Genomic DNA, 19,600 nt, shown 5'->3' on the forward strand with positions numbered 1-19,600 from the left:
CCGATGATTATACCTTCTTAAAAAAATTATAACAAATTGAGTATCTTTCATCGTCTCTGAAACCGCGGGAAATCAGCCCAGTGTTCAAATAAAACAAAATATTCATATACGCAGGTATGTTTATTGTAAATATTTACAATGTAAATTATAGCTAACATTTATCTCTAATATACGTCTAATACAATAAAAAAATGTACTTTATTAACTTTTTTATTCAGTTGTTTCCGAACATGAAATAACAAAAGTTGTAATATTTTGAAAACATCTTACTACACGCTTTTAAACGTTCTCAATCTGTGCTGGATAAGAAAAACTATAATACCTATTAATTAAAATGTTCTTTTGATACTAAACTAATTTTCTTGTAATTTAAAAAATAGTTCTAATGAAGTTTCAGACTGTGTGAAGGTAAAAAAACATTTTGACGAAACCTGGATTTAAAGTTTGATATAATCCGCTTTCGCGCGTATGGTGATTAACGCTCATTCATCATACTTCTAAAAGTCTAGTGTAATCAGATTAAATTTTTACGAGATACTTTGGGCTACATAAGCAGTTCCATAGAAAAGTAAGTATAAGAAGAAAAACTGTAATTTTCACAATATCTGAGTAATTTTCCATTAAAAAAGTAAGATACAGATCTTATCTTATCTTGCACCATTTAACTATAACGAATAACCAAACCATAGCCAGCCGTATACTTGCCGCCCATTGGTCAAATCAGCGATTTGACATCTGAAAATGGTTCGGTTATCGTTATAACTAAATGGTGTTACAGAGTCGGAGAGATCAAGATATTGACATTAAAAAAAGACAATCACTGTAATTATGGATCGTTACACATGCAGACATATTATATAAAATAAGAATTTATTTAACCATTCTATTTTAAAATCAAACCTTTTCTAAAATCTGTCTTGGATTTTTATAACACTATAGATATAATATTACTACTATTTAGTTGAAGTATACAATACATTGCACAAAATTATGTATGCGTCTGACCGTGTTTCTGTGCAGTTGACAGTTGCTGTAAGAAAGTTAATACCAAAAAAAAAAAGTTGTTTTCCATTGAAAACTGACAGCTGTCAACTACACATAGAGATCAGCAACTCAATTTTAAAACGGTGAACGAAAATATAAAAAAAATGCTACATAAACTATGTACCAACGTAATGTTTAGAAGACATTTTCGTACAAATAATGCTTGTTATTCATACGTATTTATGATTATTTCGAATATTTCATAGAAACTTGTTTATACGCTAAATTTTTACATAATAATTTGCGGGTTTACCACTATTCAGTTTGTGGGTGCGTTTTTTTATTGTACTTTGTTTATAACTATTATGAGTAATTTATCTACTACTAGATTTACTGAAAACTAGCCTCTGTATGTTTATTTTTTATTACTTTTTTTAATTAAGTGTTTTAAGGCTCCTAGGCAGCTATTAAATGGGTATACGAGAAGATATTTAACAAAAACAATATGTAATTACGTTAATTTTACAGATTCTTCAAGAGACTACAGAATTATCGAAATTTATCATTTTATATAATATTAGTTAAGATTAGATACCATTGCACATTCTTTGTACCGCAAAGGTTCCGAAATTACAGAATCGATTTCAAAAATTCTTTCAGTGTTGATAAGCTATCCTTGAGTAAGTCTCTCTAGATATCCCGAATAGGCTATATTTTGTCCGGGTACGGGAAGAAGTTCACCCAAGACGTGGGTGAAACAGCACTATAGCATAGTACAATATAAAAATGCACCCACAAACAATAACAAGACCGCACCGCGCGGCCGTTTCGTACAAAAAAAATAAAAGTCCAATGTTTTATTTAAAAACAAAAATCATTTAAAATTTTGACTTTCTCTTTGCTGGAGATCTGGGTGGCGGAGGTTCAGTCTTCTTGCTCTGCAAAACAATTATAAATTTACTCATTACCAAATTGTTATCAAATTTTTTCAGGTGCCTACAAATTTTATCATTTGAATATGATATCACTAAGGCGTAAGTTCATCGACTATATAAACGTTCATTTTTCTTAAAAGAACTGCTTCAAAATAACATTAAAAAAAGTTGTTTTAAGAAAACTGACATAATGATATGTTGTCGGTGAATTTGGGCCCTTTGTTTTATAGGTACTTATCAACAAAACAATACGATATTATTAGAAGGAAAAGATTTTTTTTTTAAATAAATTTGTAAAAAATGGAAGACTAAGTATTTCGAAAATAGTAGACCAGAGACAAAATCAGGGGCCCGATTCTCCTAAGTTAATAATGTCAAAATCGAATAGAAATCGAATCGCAATATGATCGCAATAGCAGTTTTAACCATATCGGGCATTCTGCCACTAATAAAAGACCAATCGTATTCGATTGACATTTGATTGGTGTGCGATTGGTCTGCTATTTTGGTAATTTTGGTCTATACGGTACAATCATTTTGCAATCGTAAATCATTTGCAGACAAAATGATTCATTATTGAATGACAGAAAACGATAAAAACGTTTAATTCAAAGAAAAAATAGCGGAATGCCACATATGCTTCAATCGTAATCGAGTCAAAATCGGATGTCAGTCGAATCGAGTCGACGTCAATCGTATGTCGCTTAAGTAAAATTAGGAGAATCGGGCCCCTGGTTCGAATTCGCAATAAAAATTGTATTTAAAATTAAGTTGAAAATAGCTAATTTCTATGTTAATTAATTATCATGCGTCTATCTAATACTTGCAATTAAGCGAATATATTTAGTTAGTAATTCATTCCGATAAAAGGGTAAATAAATCTATAGTACCTAATATATTTAATTAAAAAATTGCAAGACCTCTTAATCACAGATATTTTTTTGAATAAGATTCTCATTATTGCCCTTAGTTTTCACATTTCTAAGTATAATTTTTTGAATTATACTCAGTCAATTAACTAACTTTGAAGCACCAATTTCTTGTATAAGATACTTTTTACTTAATATACATCATATCAACTGAAGTTTTTTTTTGGTAATTTCGATTATAAGCATGCTATTAACTAAAACGCACCATAAAGATAAAAAAGTCATTTCGTAATCAAAGATTAATCTAAAAACGAATTGATTATTGGTTTTAATATAATAATAGCTATTAGTATACAAATTATAATATCTCTTTAGTGTCTACAGATTTATCGAGTCAAAATATCGATTAATCAAATCGTTTTTAACAGATAAATCTGTAGACAAGGAACATGCTTATCTACCTAAGGATTAATTATTCTTAATTTTCTAAAGGCATTCTAAAACAAGCTTTTAATTAATTACTTTATTAAAGAAAGCATTGTAAAAATGTTAGTTATTTTTTTTCTAATTTATACTCGCATACGCTTCAAATTGGGTACTTGACTACTTTTTTGTATTATTATATACTTCGTGCAAAAATAACTATTTTATATAGGGCTGATTTTTAAATCATCAGTTAACTTTTCTCTGAAGAATATATTTGACGTTTCGATAGCTTTTATACAGGAATGAATTTTAAGCAGTGCAAAAAAAGAAAAAAACTGGTGGTCCAGAATCATTAACAGAACATATCTGCATCATCAGCAATTTTTTTTCTTTTTTATTTTATCCGCCTTATAATCAGAAAAATATGGATACTACCTATTCTTACGCGCTTGGAGCAGCGCTCGCGTCAGTAAACCGGTTTCGCGTTGCCGCCGTGCCTACCATGACGACTGTGACCGTACAATCGGTAACAAAATAAACATCTTTCGCTATCAATAACTATTCTTTTTTGTACTAAAACACAACAAAATAAAAATATACGTATCTATAAAACTTATTTAACTATAAGTTGACAAAGATTTTGCACTGAATAAAATTCATTCCTGTATAGAAAATATGTCAAACTGTCATATTTACGATTAAAAAATAGGCCCATGTATTTTTTAAAGAATGAAAATGTCTGACCCTTTCAGCAATATGTGTACAAAACATCATCATATTACATGGATTCGCCTGTGTCTTATCTGCAAAAATGAAATTCTTCGTTTACTTTTTAATCAGTGTTTCACCTTTTTTGTAGCAATTTCTTAGGAATAATTAAATTCAAAATAATTTTCAACTACATTAGAAACTATAAGCTTACAATTTAGACATTTATGTTGTAAATGCATGCAAGAGTTAAAAAAAAAGATGGGTAACTTTTTTGGATTTCGATTTACAAATTATTTTGTCTGTTAAATAAATACTTCGAAATACCGATTCCTGAGGGACGGTAAAAATTAGAACGTTATTAAGTTTCGTTTGTATAATTGAATGCGTTCAACTCAAGATCTACTAGACGAATTTGAAAAAATTCATTCTATGTATGTTAAGCAGCCCATTTATTATGGATTGCTATGGCCTATATACTTTTTGAAAAAGTTTCCACGGGCCGCGGGTTCCGCTGACGAAAACTAGTTTTAAATAAATTCGAGCCGGAATCACAATTTACTAGTAATTTAAGAATTTGTGAGACATCATCTGCCTAGCCTTTTCCCAACTATGTTAGGGTCGGCTTCCAGTCTAACCGGATGCAGCTGAGTACCATAAAAAAAACTAGTCAAGTACCCAATATAAAAACTATCAAATCAAAGCACAGAAACTAACCTCTCTCGATCGTTTCGCCCTAGGTTCTCCAACTTCCTCCTTTTCCTTAACCTTCTCTACTTTCTCCGCTTCATTCTCCACATTCTTCTCCGTGTCATTCTTCTCCACTTCTCCATTCTCTTCTTTAGACGGTTCTGTGTCTTCTGTTGGACTTTCACTGGGTTTTTCTGGCTCCCCAGAGCCAGTTTCTGGCGTTTTTTCCCGGCTTTCGTTCTGTTCCTCTGTTGTTTCTTCATTTTCTGTGGGTTTTGGTGCTAATTCTTCTTCTTCTGGTGTTGTTTCTGTTTGTGCTTCTGTCTCTGGTTCTTTGTCTTTCTCTTCTTGTTGTAATTTTCTAGAAGATTGACGTTTGACGGGCTGTTTTGGTGTGCTGTTGGCTGTTTTCTTTGTTTTTGCTGGAGAGAGATTTTGTTTGTTAAAAATATTTTTATTTGGTAAAAATTGGTGACAGGGAATTCTTTCAAAATTTAAAACAGAGTGAAAATTATATTTAGCGGGCTATGCATGAAAGACCATCTTGTTGTGACAAGTATCTCCGTGTTATGGGGAGCACGTTAAATTCGTGGGTTCCGGTTCATTTTGACATGACTGGCAGTCAGGTTTCAGGTTGCCTAGGTAACTAGGTTATGGAGATCAGATAGGCAGTCGCTTCATGTGACAGAACAAGCACTGGTATACGTAGTTTAGGGTAAGGCACATTTACCACGTAATTATTAAAAGCCACAATCTACATGATTAAATTAAATATTGATAGAAATTCTTATGGGTATTTAACTAAGCAAGGTAAGTTTTGTGAGAGAAGTATTAATAAAATGTACCTGGTGTAGATTTCTTTTTAGCTTTGTCATCGTTCTCTGGCTGTGTGATCTCGAGCTGTTCAGCCTCATTGGCAGCGTCAACTGCTTCTTTCATCGAGTGCATTGTGGGTAGTGACATCTCTGGAAACACATCAATATTATAGATTAACTACTGGCAGCGGTTTCACCAGAGTTCTGAGGGAACTAAATATCGTACTCAGATAAAAAGTAGCCTATAAGTTATTCGGATATATAAGCTATTGGCTGTTATCCCGCGGTTTCACCCGCGTCCCGTGAGAACTAGTGCATTCACCAAGTAGTTTTGGCGTGAAAGATGCAAAAACATTTATACATACATTTTGAATTTATAATATATGTATACTAGCTGATCCCGCGAACTTCGTATCGTTCAAACCTTCCCTAGACCTCTACAAACATTTTAAAACCAAAATCAGCTCAATCGGCCCAGCCGTTCTCGAGTTTTAATCAGACTAACGAACAACAATTCTTTTTATTTATATAGATAGATAACTTAAAAATTAAATATAAAACTCACCCAAAGGTTCATGAATCATTTCAAGCAGTTCATCAGCGCTTAAATTAGATGTTACTTTCTTGAATTTGAGCACGCGGTTTGTGAAATACTCCCAGAACGATAGTCCTTCTAATGGCATGAATAGGTCCTGAAATAAACGATAAACGGTGGTATTAGAATTGTTAAGGAGAGTTTAGATTAAGACTATTTTCAGTCGCATAATTGATGGTGCCTAAAAAGGCATTGAAACGTCATTTTTTTTATTACGGCATATCTCTGGTGAAGAAAACACAATAATAAGTATACAAAAAAAAAATAAACATTAAATTAGATTACACGTGCTTCCGCTATTTAAAAGTCGCGTCGGCTTCCAGTCTAACCGGATGTTTACCACTGTTTTACGAGGAGCGACTGCCTATCTGACCTCCTCAACCCAATACCCTTGGTAAGACTAATTATCACACTTTCTGACTTTTGACTACCCGTAACGACTGCCAAGGATATTCAATGACAGTGCCCTCTAAAACACAGTCATTGGTGTCCAAGATTTACAAACTTGGAAAAGTTGCATTGGTATTTGTCTGACCCGGAATTGAGCTTGGGCACTCATACATGAAAGGTTGGTTCTTTAGTGGTTATCACACTTACTGGCTTCTGACTACCCGTAGCGACTGTCAAGCATGTCGAATGACGGCCATAGTTCTTAAGATTAGATATGTATTTGTACATATTTACCTTCATCTTCTTATAGAGTGAGTCTGCCTGCTTGCGGATCTTATGCGCCTGCTTGGTGAAGACCAGCGCTGCGCTCTCGGACAGCTCCCAGGAGGGAGTGTTGCCGACATACGCTCGCATGCGCTTGATGGTCTCCAGGCACGTCGGGTGCTTTAGCAGCATCAGAGGCTTTATGTCTAGTTCTGTTGGACAAAATAATAATATTAAGACTAGATGTTTTGAATGGTTTCTGTGAGGGATATACTTCTTGTACATGGGTAAACAGTATGGCAAGTTTCATCAAAATCCATTTGTCTGTTTGTAACTTTGTACCAAAATATAAACCAATTTGTAAATGTGAACACCATGTAGAATTATAATTTTGTCATTTTATTCTCATATTTTTGTCTGTGATTCTACATGATCTTCGCATGTTATTATCGTATGTATCAATACATCAAACTGTATTACCTATCATATTTTAAAAAGAGTAACCATGAAGTTTCTTGCCCGTTCTTCTCCATAGGAAGCTACTTTGGGAATGGGCAACTAGAATCAAACTTATTTATAATTTTTGACGTTCATAAGTGCTTGTAAATGCCTAAATGAAATAAATGATTTGACTTTAAGTTAGATGGTGGATTTAGTGTGAAAACACTAAAGACAAAGTTACGCAATTATAACATTATATAGTAAGAATTACTTACCAATTAACTCATCCAACAGTTTGAGGCACATATCAGTATCTGCCTTGTCTAAAGAAAGGCACGTTTTGATCTTAGCGTCCAGCTCAATCAGCTTCATCTCAGTCTTCAGGAATTGTACGCGAGACTTCTTCTCCTCTGAAATTAATTACAATATTATAAAATATATTTTAGGCGTAGATAAACAATCTTGATATGAATTTAATAGGTCAGTTTAAAAATAAAATGCGGCTAAAAATCAATGTAAGTACAATATTAACCGGGGCTGCGGGATTGTTCGAAAGAGTTACCGCGGCCCTGGTACATAAAAAGCAAACGACGGAACACGACGGTTTTTAGTAAGAGTCTGACACTCCCTCACCGCTGCTGACCCACAGCGGGAGGGGTCATTTGATGATTTTTGACGTCGTTAAAAATATCTTTAGATGAGTGCCTGTCAAATGGAGTACTGTTAAAGTATTTATCTATTCAGTTTACAAAGTAAGTTAAATAAAATGTAGTTAATTATAGATAGTTCAACTCAGATTTGCGCGCGGCCCTATGTGTGCGTCGGCTTGTAAATATACAACTTTCATTCGTGTGACAGTGACGTCGTCCGAGCATGACGTGTTCTCATCGCTTTTTGTTATGGGTACAGTCGTTTACGAAAATGTCTAGTTCTTCACGGAGAAAATGTTTTAAAGGAGTCAGGTAGCGTTTCAAAAAAATGAAACAACATTCAAAGCTTTTTATTATTACATTTTACAGTTTATCATTATTTTCTCATAGGGCTTTTCAAATTGACATTGACAGTATCTAAGAAATAAATGAAGTGAAATATCTAAGATGAATTAAATACTCCTTACATATTTTCTAGCTCGGGGTACGCGGACAATAAATAAATGTGTGGACTAAGAATGTAAAAAACCTATAATTTAGTATAATAATGGAAACAAAATGTGTGGGGAATTTTAAAAAATTATATTGCTTCGCATAATGTCGACCAAAATAAGACGGAAATAATGAAACTCATAAATGAACGTTTAAGTCAAATTGATGAAGGGATGTTGGGTAATATTTGTCGACATGTACAAAAGAAAAAAGAAGAATACTATAGACATTTTGACATGGAGTCAGAATTTATAATTAACATTGGTGAAAGTAGCGAATCCGAAAATTCATCATTTGATTTTTGAAGTAGCGATACAGAATCATTATAAATAAATAAACTAAATTACGTAATAACTGTACTTTAAACAGCCGTATATAACCCCTAAATAACTGTATTTGTACCCGACTGTACCTCTTGTCACGCACACAAAGTCACTGTATATGTACAAGGGTTACCCACACATAGGGCCGCGCGCACGACTGAGTTGAACTTACTATACCTGTTTCTCTCTCCTTATCAAGTGTAGCCTTCTCTTCGTCTGTGAGGTTCAGGTCGGTTACCAGCTGAGCTAATACTGATTGAGTTGTTATGTGACCTTTTTCTGTGGATAAAGTATTGTTATTTTAGAGCAAATGAGCAAAAAATTGACTTAGATAGTAGTCTGCATCATTGATAAATGGGCTATCATACAGAAATAACTTGTCAAATCAGACTAGTCGTTCCTCAGATAAATGCATTTGAACAAACTATAGTAGGTGTATTACTGAACTTACCTAGTTGTAATTTGAGTGTCAACGCGTTAGAAGCGGCCTGTTTATCCCACTGGAGTCTGGAAGCTTCGTTTTTAAAGCTGTTCGGTCTAGACTGGAATAGTTTGATGCCTATGTACTGTCCGGAAGGCAGGTAAGCTATTAGTATATTCTCTTTTTCTGCATCCTCTGTGAAAAATGTATTTATTACTTCATAAAAACAAAAAAAAAGTTAGATTGTCGGCTGTTTCTTCCTTAGATATGCCGTCAGTTGCACAAAGGTCCATTAAAGTTAAAACATCATAAAATCTATTGCTATCACTTACTATCTTGTTGACAAAGAAAGAGACAGCAATAGATTTAAAGAAGCTTTAACTTTAATGGACCTTTGTGCAACTGACGGATAGTATTCTATATCTATGATGTATGAAATTCATCAGTTGAGTAACTTTTACATGTGCTACTTTTCTTAACTTCAAAATCTGAAATTCTGGTGTTTCTTAATTTTTATCATAAAACAGTACGTCTGGACTAGGTAGGACATATTATAGTAACTACAACAAAGCACTCTAGGAATCGAACTCAGGCGAAATTCAGTCGCCTAGCCTTTTTCCAACTATGTTGGGATCGGCGTCCAGCGTAACCGAATGCAGCTGAGTAAAAGTGTGCTACAAGTAGCGACTGCCTATGTGACCTGTTCAACCCAGTTACCCGGGCAACACAATACTCCTAGGTAAGACTGGTTGTCGGACTTTCTGGCTTCTGACTGCCGTAACGTCTGCTAAATATGTTGAAATGACAACCTGGACCTACCAATTTAACGTGCCATCCGAAGAAAGACCAGCTAAGAAATTAAAGACAAATCAAATCAACAAATATTTAATTAAAAATCTACTATAATTCATAATCAACACTATTTATTTAGTTTCCGCTTCAAAATACTATTTTCATTCGGGTACATATTTATTATTTTCGTACACGTATCAATTTCTTCTTCACTTTTCTCAAATACTTCACCATTTTGGTTTTTCATATATTCCGAATATTTTATATTAAATCCTATATCACCATACTCTATGGTCATAGGCACATATTTAACCTTTTTATAGGTATTATTTTTGAAAAGATCTAAAAAATCATTGCCCTGTGGTATTTTATAGGTATCATTAACAAAACTATTGCAGTCCAAATTCTTGTATGTTTTACTCAAAGACGTTACAGAGCAAAAAGACTGGTTTTGGCTTTGTGAAAGATTTTTTACGCTTGATTTATCTGAATTCTGAGATAGATCTGTAGGTATTATTTCTTCATTGTCTAGTATGTTTAAAGAATTTGATATTATACAGCCTAGGATACCTTCCTTCCTCTTTGGTATTGAAACTTTTTGGCTGACAACCTTTTCTTGAAAAGTATTTTCATTTACAATATCTTGTGTATGTGGTATTTCGTTAATATATGATGCAGGATTAATATCTTCGAAAATATTATCACTGTCATATCCAATATTACCATAGGTATTGTGTATATAATCTATACTGTTCATATTTGAATTAAAAGTATCATTCAAAGGTTTGGGAAATACATTTTGAGTTAAACCATTTATACTAGTAGTATCCGTAAATTGTGTGAAAGGTACAAAATCATTATTTTTTGAAGAATTTTCAGTCAAATATTGGGTCGATTGCGAGTTCTGTGTGAAAATTTCATCAATAAAGCCAGTTTTATTCGTATTTACTTCAATAATGTTATTTTTAACTGGTGGAACAAATTTCTTAGGCTTGGCAGTATGTTTCTTGTTATCTTTTTTCAAATTCTTCTGTTTACCAAATTTAGGTATTATTTTGGTTTGGGTAACAGTCTTTTCTTTTTCTTTGCTTGAATTTGAATCTAAAAATATGTAGAAAACAGTAATTAATTATTATTTTAATAGTAGTAAGAATAAGTCTAGATTTCGATAAAATTTTGCCAGAATCACTAGAAAACCAACCACCATATAATTTCACAGTAAACAGTTGTTTTAAGAAAACTTGACGTTTGTGAGGTCGGTGCACTTGGGTCTCTTTATATTTTCAAAAGAATTTACACGATTACTCTCGTAATAGAATATTTATTTTTTAAAAGTATGAATTTGCTAGAAAACTGCATGTGTTTAAAAAGTCTAGCTATGTATTTCTATATGGTTAGATACATAAAAATTTATAAAAAATAATTACCTTCACGCATCTCATCATTCTTAGATCCAATATTACTTTCGTAACTTTTCAAACAGTCTTCAGTAACGAAATTATCGTCATATTGACTGAATATATCGTCTTTCAAGCTAAACTGACTATTTTCTCCACTTATATCGTCCATTTCTCATAAAAATTCAATAAAAGTTGATATTTTTCGCAACAAAACTTTTTTTCTTTGTAACTTTCGCGGCAATAATACGTTGTTTGAAAATGGAATTCACTGTGGACGAGTATTTTTTTTTCTTTTTGGTTGCGGTGTTTAACTTTCAGCCTAATTAACGAAGAGGTTTTAACACAAAAATAATAAAATGGTATTAATTTTCTTTTTTTAATTTACTTAAAAATATTTCATCTTTTTTGTCATTAGATAAATATATTTGCATGATAAATCTGATATGTTTACTGAGCGCTTCCAATTTCTCATCGGGTACGTCACGAATGAGTTCGTTGACCTCTTGGCAAATTGATGTCCTACTTATCTTGGTATCGGTCGTTCCTGAAAACGATACCTTGCTTTATACTCGTATTAAATAAAGTCGAACTCTACATTATTTGCGGTAATAATCATTTTTGCGGAAAGGTCAATGAACTTATTCGATAAACTTAATTGTACCTACTCTGGCCTGAGAATTATTTAACCGACTTCAAATAAAGAGGAGTTTATTAATTCGGATGTTTGTATTTTTTTAAATGTACATAGTAAGAATAGTTTATGCCACAGGTGTGGCTCACTCGCTTTCGTAAGGTCCATTTATAAGGTAAAATTATGCAACTTATGTAGTCGTTAAGTTTAGTCAGAAGCCATAAAGTCTAACTACCAGTCTTACCAAGTGGTATTGGGCAACTGGACGGAAAAGGTACAGATAGAACAGCTTTCTATATAAAATACTAGTCAGATGATGAAATATAATTAAAAGTTTCTTACCTGGTTTAAACGGCTCTTTTAAATCTTCTAGTTCTGACTGCAAATAAAGAAAAATATAACTTTAATTACAAACATAATTTCATAAAGAAAAAAATTTACCACCTATACAAAAATTGCTGGCCAAAAATAGGTGCCCATGGAGTTTCTTGCCGGTTCTTCTCCATAAGACCCACTCTTTGGAACCGTGTAAATAGTTTGAGGTTTCGAAAGAGCTGTTTTAGGTCTAATTGGAATAAAAAACCCGGCCAAGTGTGAGTCGGACCCGCGCACGAAGGGTTCCGAACCATTATTTATAAAACGGACAAAAAAATCACGTTTGATGTATGGGATCCCCCCAAAATATTTATTTAATTCTAGTTTTCAGTAATTGTTGTTATAGCGGTAACAAAAATACATCATCTGCAAAAATATCAGCTCTCTAACTATCATGAGATACAGCCTGGTGACAGACGGACGGACGGACGGACAGAGGAGCGAAAACAATGAGGGTCCCGTTTTACCCTTTGGGTACGGAACCCTAAAAAATACTTTGACTTTGATTTCGACTTACCTGTGAAACAGCATTAAACTGTTTAACATTCTTCTCTGGCTGTTTATCTTTCTGTTCAGTTTTCTCTTTCTCCTTGTCCGGGGGAGGGGAGGCGCCGCGACGCTTCTTCGGCGCGGGGGAGGGTAGCGTCATATTGTCTTCCGTTTGTTCGTCTATGTATCTGTGGGAAAATTATGGTTATTTATTAAATTAATGTACAATGAATTTAGATACCTATGACATAACGTCAGACTAATATTATAGAGAGGAAAGATTTGATTTTTGACATGAATAGACTCCAAAGCTCAAGGCCGATTTGGATAATTCTTTCACTGTTAGGAACCTACACCTACACTATCTGAACTGAACATGGGCTATGTTTTATCCGGCTGCGGACACAAGTTTTCGTTAGTAAGAAACCATGGATTGTGATGAAACTTGGCAATAGAAAATCTATGTTGCGTAATACAATACGTACGTAAGCGTAACACATAAGCAACTATTTTATTCGGATACGAGAAGTAGCTACAATGACAAACGGCAGCCACTGCTAACATCATACAAATATTTACACACACCCACTCAAACACAAAGTCAAAATTATTCGAGTGTATGTATGTTTACCGTTACTTCTTCACGCGTAAACGGCTGAGCAGAATTTGATGAAACTTGGCAATGATTAAGCTTATGCATAAGCGTAACATATAGGCTTCCTCAGAAAGTTTTTTGATACCGCTGGCAGAAGCTAGTTAACAATCATTATTTTTTATATTTTAAAAATGTATGTATGTGTGTGTATGTCCGTCTCAATCGCAAACGCAGTTCAAATCTCAGAAACTGAATTTCGGCACGAGACGATTTTAATGTTTGGATTCTTGTATATACAATGACTTGCTTAAATTATTGTAACAGAGGTATCAGAATCCAATCTATACTAATATTATAAAAAGGGAAAAAAAAATATATTTGTACTTAATGAATACACTTAAAAAGTTTAACAATTTTAAAAATGATTTACCATTAGAAAGCTACATCATTTGCGAGTAACATCTAGGTACATAAAAAAATTATAATTTTCGTTGTAATTTTATAACTCATGAACAGGCTCACCTATCCAAACTAAATGTTTAAGCTTTGTTCAGTCTATTTAGAAGATGGTTTATGTTAACTTTGCACAAATTCGGCCGAGCGATTCTTCATTTGTCTCATTTTTTTTACAAGATGGACTAATATTTATGTTTTAAGTCGATACGGGCCCACGGGACGCGGGTGAATCAAATAACTTTATTTTCAGGCTACGTTGGCCCGTAGATATACCTTAAAGACTAACATATAATATTGTACAAAATTGTTAGTATATAAAAAATTAAAACTATGTTAGTAGCACTATGTAACTGTGAGGTTCTGTGCCACTTGTCCGCGGAGGCGACGGAACACCACGTCCTTTTTTTTTTAACGACGCCAAAAATCAACAAATGACTCCTCCCGCTGTAGGTTAGCAGCGGTGAGGGAGTGTCAGACTCTTACTGACTAAAAACCGTCGTGTTCCGTCGTAGGCCTTTTATTTACCAGGGCCGCGGTAACTCGCGCGAACAATCCCGCAGCTATTAACTCACCTCTTTGGTCGTATCTTCCGTCCACTTCTGCTGACAATCTCTTCGTCCTTCTTCTCGTCATCATCTTCCTTACCCGGCTCATCTTTCTTGGCCTTGCTGCGAGGAGTTTTGGGCTCTTTAGCAGGCTTGGACGGGGTTTCTTTAGGTTTAACCTCGGTTTTACCTTTTTTTGTTTGTTTTTGCTGTGGGAAATTAGCTGATTAGAGTTATTGTTGTATACAGGGCCGTCTTTAAACTATTTGAGGCCCTGGGGCACATTAGGATCATGGGGCCCCTATGACCTTGAGAAAACACTAGTGATAATATATAAAGAAAATAGACAAACAAGGTTCTAAATTTATTTTTATTCAGTTACTAACTTTAAAAAAATAGGATATATAAAAAATAATCTACAAAAGTATCTCGCTTAGCATAAAATCCTTAGATTAAATCTATGTTGATTGCAAAGGTACCACCCTTCTAGATTTAAGACGAGCAAAATTGTTAATCACTTCTTCAAAATCTATGGTAGGTATTGAGAATATCACATTCTATGGACATCAGCGACAAACTAGTTAATCTCTCTTGAAGCATTGTACTTCTTAATTCATTTTTTATTCGTTTCAATTTGGAGTAGGAGCGTTCTCCGCCAGTGGCGGCGTAGCATCGGGTAGCACCCGGGGCGGGCTACTTACTGAGCAAACCCTTCCAAAAAAGAAACGACAAAATATAATCACGTAGTAAAATCATACAGAATTAACACAAAAGTACCCAAATAAGTTTGAAAAAAAAGCGCTGTAAAGCGAAGATAATTTTTTAAAAATTGATTTTTCGGACGCAAGAATGTACGTAAAGAATTCAAAGATTCAAGGCGGAGATGTAAAGAATTCAAAGAAAACTACTGCTAAAGTGTAAAGCGCGAGCGCAGCGAGCGCGAAATTTTTGACATTTTTAACACAAAAGTAGGTACCCAAACAAATTTGAAAAAAGCACTGTAAAGTGAAGAAGGCGCGAGCGCAGCGAGCGCGAAATTTTGAGTTTTGGAACACAAAAGTACTCAAACAAGTTTAAAAAAAGCGACCAGAAAGTGAAGCAGCTGCGAGCGTAGCGAGCTCAACATTTTTTGACATTTGGGACGCAAAAGTCCTCCACCTCCGCTTACAAATAGCGCCTAAATAGCTTAGAAATATTCACTGTAAAGTGATTTTTTATTGATATTTTAAGGACTCTCTATCTAATCTGGCAGGAACTAGGGGGCCCCATTCGATCGCGGGGCCCTGGGCACTTGCCCATAGTGCCCAGTGGAGAAGAGGGGCTTGGTTGTATAATATTAAAAAGTAGGGTATTTTATGTATCTTAGATTATAATTTAGATGGGAATAGTTCTTGTCAAACTTTCTGGCGTCACGGAAAATTCCGCGCGTCACTGTGCAGACACCATTTTAGGCACACGACGGGTACCTACTCTTGTAGTTGTAGATACACAATTAATTAATTTTAGTTTTCGCAAAAGTCAATGGTTGCAATACTTTTGCGATAACTGTATTCGATTGACCCATATTTTCTCAAAGAATAGCTTTCGTCAAATAACCTTACAGCTGTAAAGTTGACTATTTGACCTAAACTGTAAAACATATGCGCATTTAAGTATATTGCGGATCGCAAATAAATAAAATTTTCAAGTTAACGTAAAGAAGGTAGGGTATTAAAAGTGAAAGATATTAAGTGAGGTAAGCTCTTATAAAATATATGAAATTGCTGTACATACCTTGCCTTCATCTATGACCAAGTTTCCGGTGTCATCTGAGTCTTCAACTGCTGTGTCATTCTGAGTTGCATTGAGGGTAGTCTGGAAATAATATTATTTTTAGTCTAGAAACTTGAATTCATTCTGACTGTTACTGGTGCATCATCACAGCATACCATTTAAGTGTGACAAAGATATAATGACTGATCTTAAAATTGAGTAGCGTTTCAGCTACCAATTGTTTATCTTTTTTTTTGTCCTTCTACTGAAAATTACGGCACTTTCTGCCAGACACAATTTTTTTTTTAGTTTTTTTTTATTTAGCTATGGGACTTACGTCTTCAGCCATTGTATCGTCGGCCGCGGTGGTGTCAGCCGCGGTGTCATCCATGGTGTCATTTGTCGTGGAGTCATTTGCAGAGTCGTTTGTTGAAGATTCAGCTGGTGGTACCTGCATTTTAATACGAATGAATGAAAATTATAAGTTAAACTACATCTAATTATTTTGTCAAAATTTGAAAGTCAAATTAATTTAAAACTAGCCAAATATCATTGTAAATCATCAAGGAAAATATTGGTTATCTCTGAACTTGGGTAGAGGACGATAACATTATGTGAAAACTGGCTATAGGATTAAATATTATTTAACTTATTATTTTGTTGTTATAGTTGCAGTAGATACAGCCTTGTGAGACAGAAAATATAGTCCTGCATAATGTCATACAAATATGATGTTCGATTTTGGTTTTCAACTTTAACTCGCGCCAGCATTGGCTTTGCCGCCAGGTAAATCATGTATCTATTTACATATACTTGCCATACATGTAAATAGATACATGATTTACAAGTAGACAGATTTTCTCATATTGTGTTATGTTTAATTAAGGCAATTTTATTTACTTCTTTGTTAATTGAATGGTACAGGAACTACAGCTGCTGTGGCCGAAACTGTGATCGGGACAACATAAATTCCACTGCATAATTTTATCAACAATGAAAAGACCCAGCCCCTTACCTCCATAGGAACTCCTATAACTTGCTCAAGCGGCACATTGTTAGCGAAGTCATGTTCAATCTGCTTCACTCCATCGTTGAAGTCTCGTCGCTTCACGTTCTTAGTCAGAAACTTATCTTTGTTCTCTGCATAGTCAAATATCATGGCCGGGGAGAGATTTGCTCTGAAAAATTGTGTATAAAATATGTAGTTATTTTTAGATATTTTAAATTATATGAAACTAGAATGAGTAACAGAATTTAAGCCAGTTAAGTTAATGTTTTCACAATATCAATACAGTTTTTTATAGATAAGAACTTAGGATATTTTTAATGGAAATAATGTTGCTATTCAAATACATTCATTTCTGTTAACATGATCATCATGCATTTGATATTTTTACAAATTACTTGCTTTAGTAAGGGCAATCTATAGCAGATATATAGATTAGTCTAGTTTTATATATATATAGTCTAATTTTCAGAATTAAATTGCTAGACATTACAAAATTAGTCACTTACGTTTCTCCCGTTCCATAGAAATATACAAAGTATTTCTTCCCATTTGCTTTCTGCACCTGAAATCAAAATTTTACATTTTTAACACTGTTTTAAACCAAACCAAAATGATGAATTTTCCCTATTTATAATGTAGTTGAAAATGTGTGTTTTCTAACTGATTTTATTTCCTCATAAAGTAAGCAGTTAACTTATTTTGTGTTAAATAAAACATAAAAGAATATGGAGCAGAGTCAAGAAAATTAACTCTACAACAACCTTTATCAGGAAAAAACTATGTTGTTTATTATTTTGTTTACTTTATAGATCGATTAGCAAGTTGCTTATTCATATAAAAAAAAAGTGGTTGGAGTGTAGCAAAGGGTGTGCAAGGCTTTTGGGACTTAGAAAATTTTTCATAAAAAATGAAAATTTCTGAAAATGTCTAGTTTTTCATTTCTATCGTATAGAATACTTAAAAATAAGACGAAAACCATCTGGGCACCTTTTGCCTAGGACCAACGGTTCGCCTGAAAATGATCACTGAAGGTCATTGTAAACAAAGGCAAAGTCGACGGAGCCCCGCTGCGCGGGGCTCCTACTTCTGGGTGGTTTGAAAAAAAATAACCACGAAGGGGATGGCGGGGTCTTGCAGACCCCGCCATCCCCTTCGAACCTAACCTGTCCGAGTCGGGGTTGCCCTAAGTCGAGGTTGCCAGTCGACGGAGCCCCGCTACGCGGGGCTCCTTGGTCCTAGACAAAAAGTGCCCAGATGGTTTTCGTCTTATTTTTAGGTATTCTATACGATGGAAATGAAAAACTAGGCATTTTCAGAAATTTTCATTTTTTATGAAAAATTTTCTAAGTCCCAAAAGCCTTGCACACCCTTTGCTACACTCCAACCAAAAAAGTATTTTATAAAAAGACTAAAATATGAGACCAAAAAATTAGGTGACAAAACTAGACAGATAATTTCTATTATTGTCAATATTTTTATTTACCTATCATAATAAAGTTTCCATCAAAATAATCTGAAGATTAGATACAATAATAGTACTATAGTATAAATATTTAATAATTATTCAATTGACAAAAGATGAACAAATGCTTTCAGATGAGTGCTTCATACAAGTGTCAATCAATTATTATAATGGTGACAAAATTTTATCTATTACATACACTACTCTTTTTATTACAAAGTACTAATTATTTGTATTAGAAGCTTAAGGAATACAATTCAAGTACAGAAACGTAAAAACCTCAACTGAATTGAAACAAATCAGTCATTAAATGATATTAAAACAATGTTATCAGTTTTCTGTGATCTGTTGCTATGTCAATATTAAAAATGTAAATTCTGTGGATAATATCGGCGCTATTTGCTTTGTGAGACCTTGGGGCAGTGCGAAGGCGTCGGGACCGCTACACAACATGTCTTCCCGCGCTCCAACCCAATTAGAACACAAAGACTCCAGCTTTTACATTTTAACACACAATGACAGCAATATAACTGATATTTCGCACTCACCCTGGCTGGCCATGCTGGATATCCTTTTACTTTAGCGAAGATAAAGTCGCCAGATTTGTATTCTCTTACTTTTTTGCCCATTTTCAATGAACGCCGATGTTATGCTTAATGTATTCTTGCTATTCCCAACTGCTCACTGCGTTTTCACAGAAACTGGAAACTAAACGATATTGTACCGGTGATTTTTATTTATTTAATAAAGCATTTGTTGTGAATATTCTGTAATTATTTAACTTATTCATAAAGACGCCAAGATAAGTAATAACCTATAAAAAAATTCTTACCGCGGCAACGAATTGACGGTAAAGAAATAAACATGGCGTTTGTTGGTGTTCCTATATGAAATTATTCAATATCTACCATTTTCATATTTTGATGTCATGCGTAAATAATAATTAAAACAATATAATGGGCAATTCAGAATTATAGTAAACATTCAATATATTGAGAACATCATTATTGTACATTAAATCATATTATTTGAAAGTGTTAGGAATTTATAGTCTATGACATTTAAAAAAATGTAGGGTTGTTAGTCTATGA

General features: G+C 33.9%; 1 protein-coding gene across 2 annotated transcripts; it reads right to left on the reverse strand.

Moving 5' to 3' along the window:
* Nucleotides 1-101: 101 nt before the first annotated feature.
* LOC124643318 (PC4 and SFRS1-interacting protein) lies at nt 102-19,404 on the reverse strand. 2 transcript variants are annotated; one of them, XM_047182253.1, is made up of 17 exons: nt 19,342-19,404; nt 19,058-19,217; nt 17,554-17,609; nt 17,054-17,216; nt 16,376-16,489; nt 16,060-16,140; nt 14,314-14,495; nt 12,719-12,878; nt 12,169-12,205; nt 9,034-9,198; nt 8,760-8,861; nt 7,393-7,527; nt 6,707-6,888; nt 5,993-6,119; nt 5,458-5,577; nt 4,640-5,034; nt 102-1,922 (listed from the first exon to the last, which is right to left on the reverse strand). In XM_047182253.1, exons 2-17 carry the CDS (start codon nt 19,136-19,138, stop codon nt 1,863-1,865), a joined length of 2,160 nt encoding a protein of 719 aa, XP_047038209.1. In that variant the 5' UTR covers nt 19,139-19,217; nt 19,342-19,404; the 3' UTR covers nt 102-1,862. The 2 variants fall into 2 exon arrangements, with proteins under 2 accessions (XP_047038209.1, XP_047038210.1); XM_047182254.1 differs by having other exon boundaries at nt 19,058-19,210; nt 19,342-19,359.
* Between the last annotated feature and the right edge of the window lie 196 nt (nt 19,405-19,600).

This window comes from Helicoverpa zea, chromosome 27, assembly GCF_022581195.2.
Source record: "Helicoverpa zea isolate HzStark_Cry1AcR chromosome 27, ilHelZeax1.1, whole genome shotgun sequence".
Classification (NCBI taxonomy): Eukaryota; Metazoa; Arthropoda; class Insecta; order Lepidoptera; family Noctuidae; genus Helicoverpa; species Helicoverpa zea.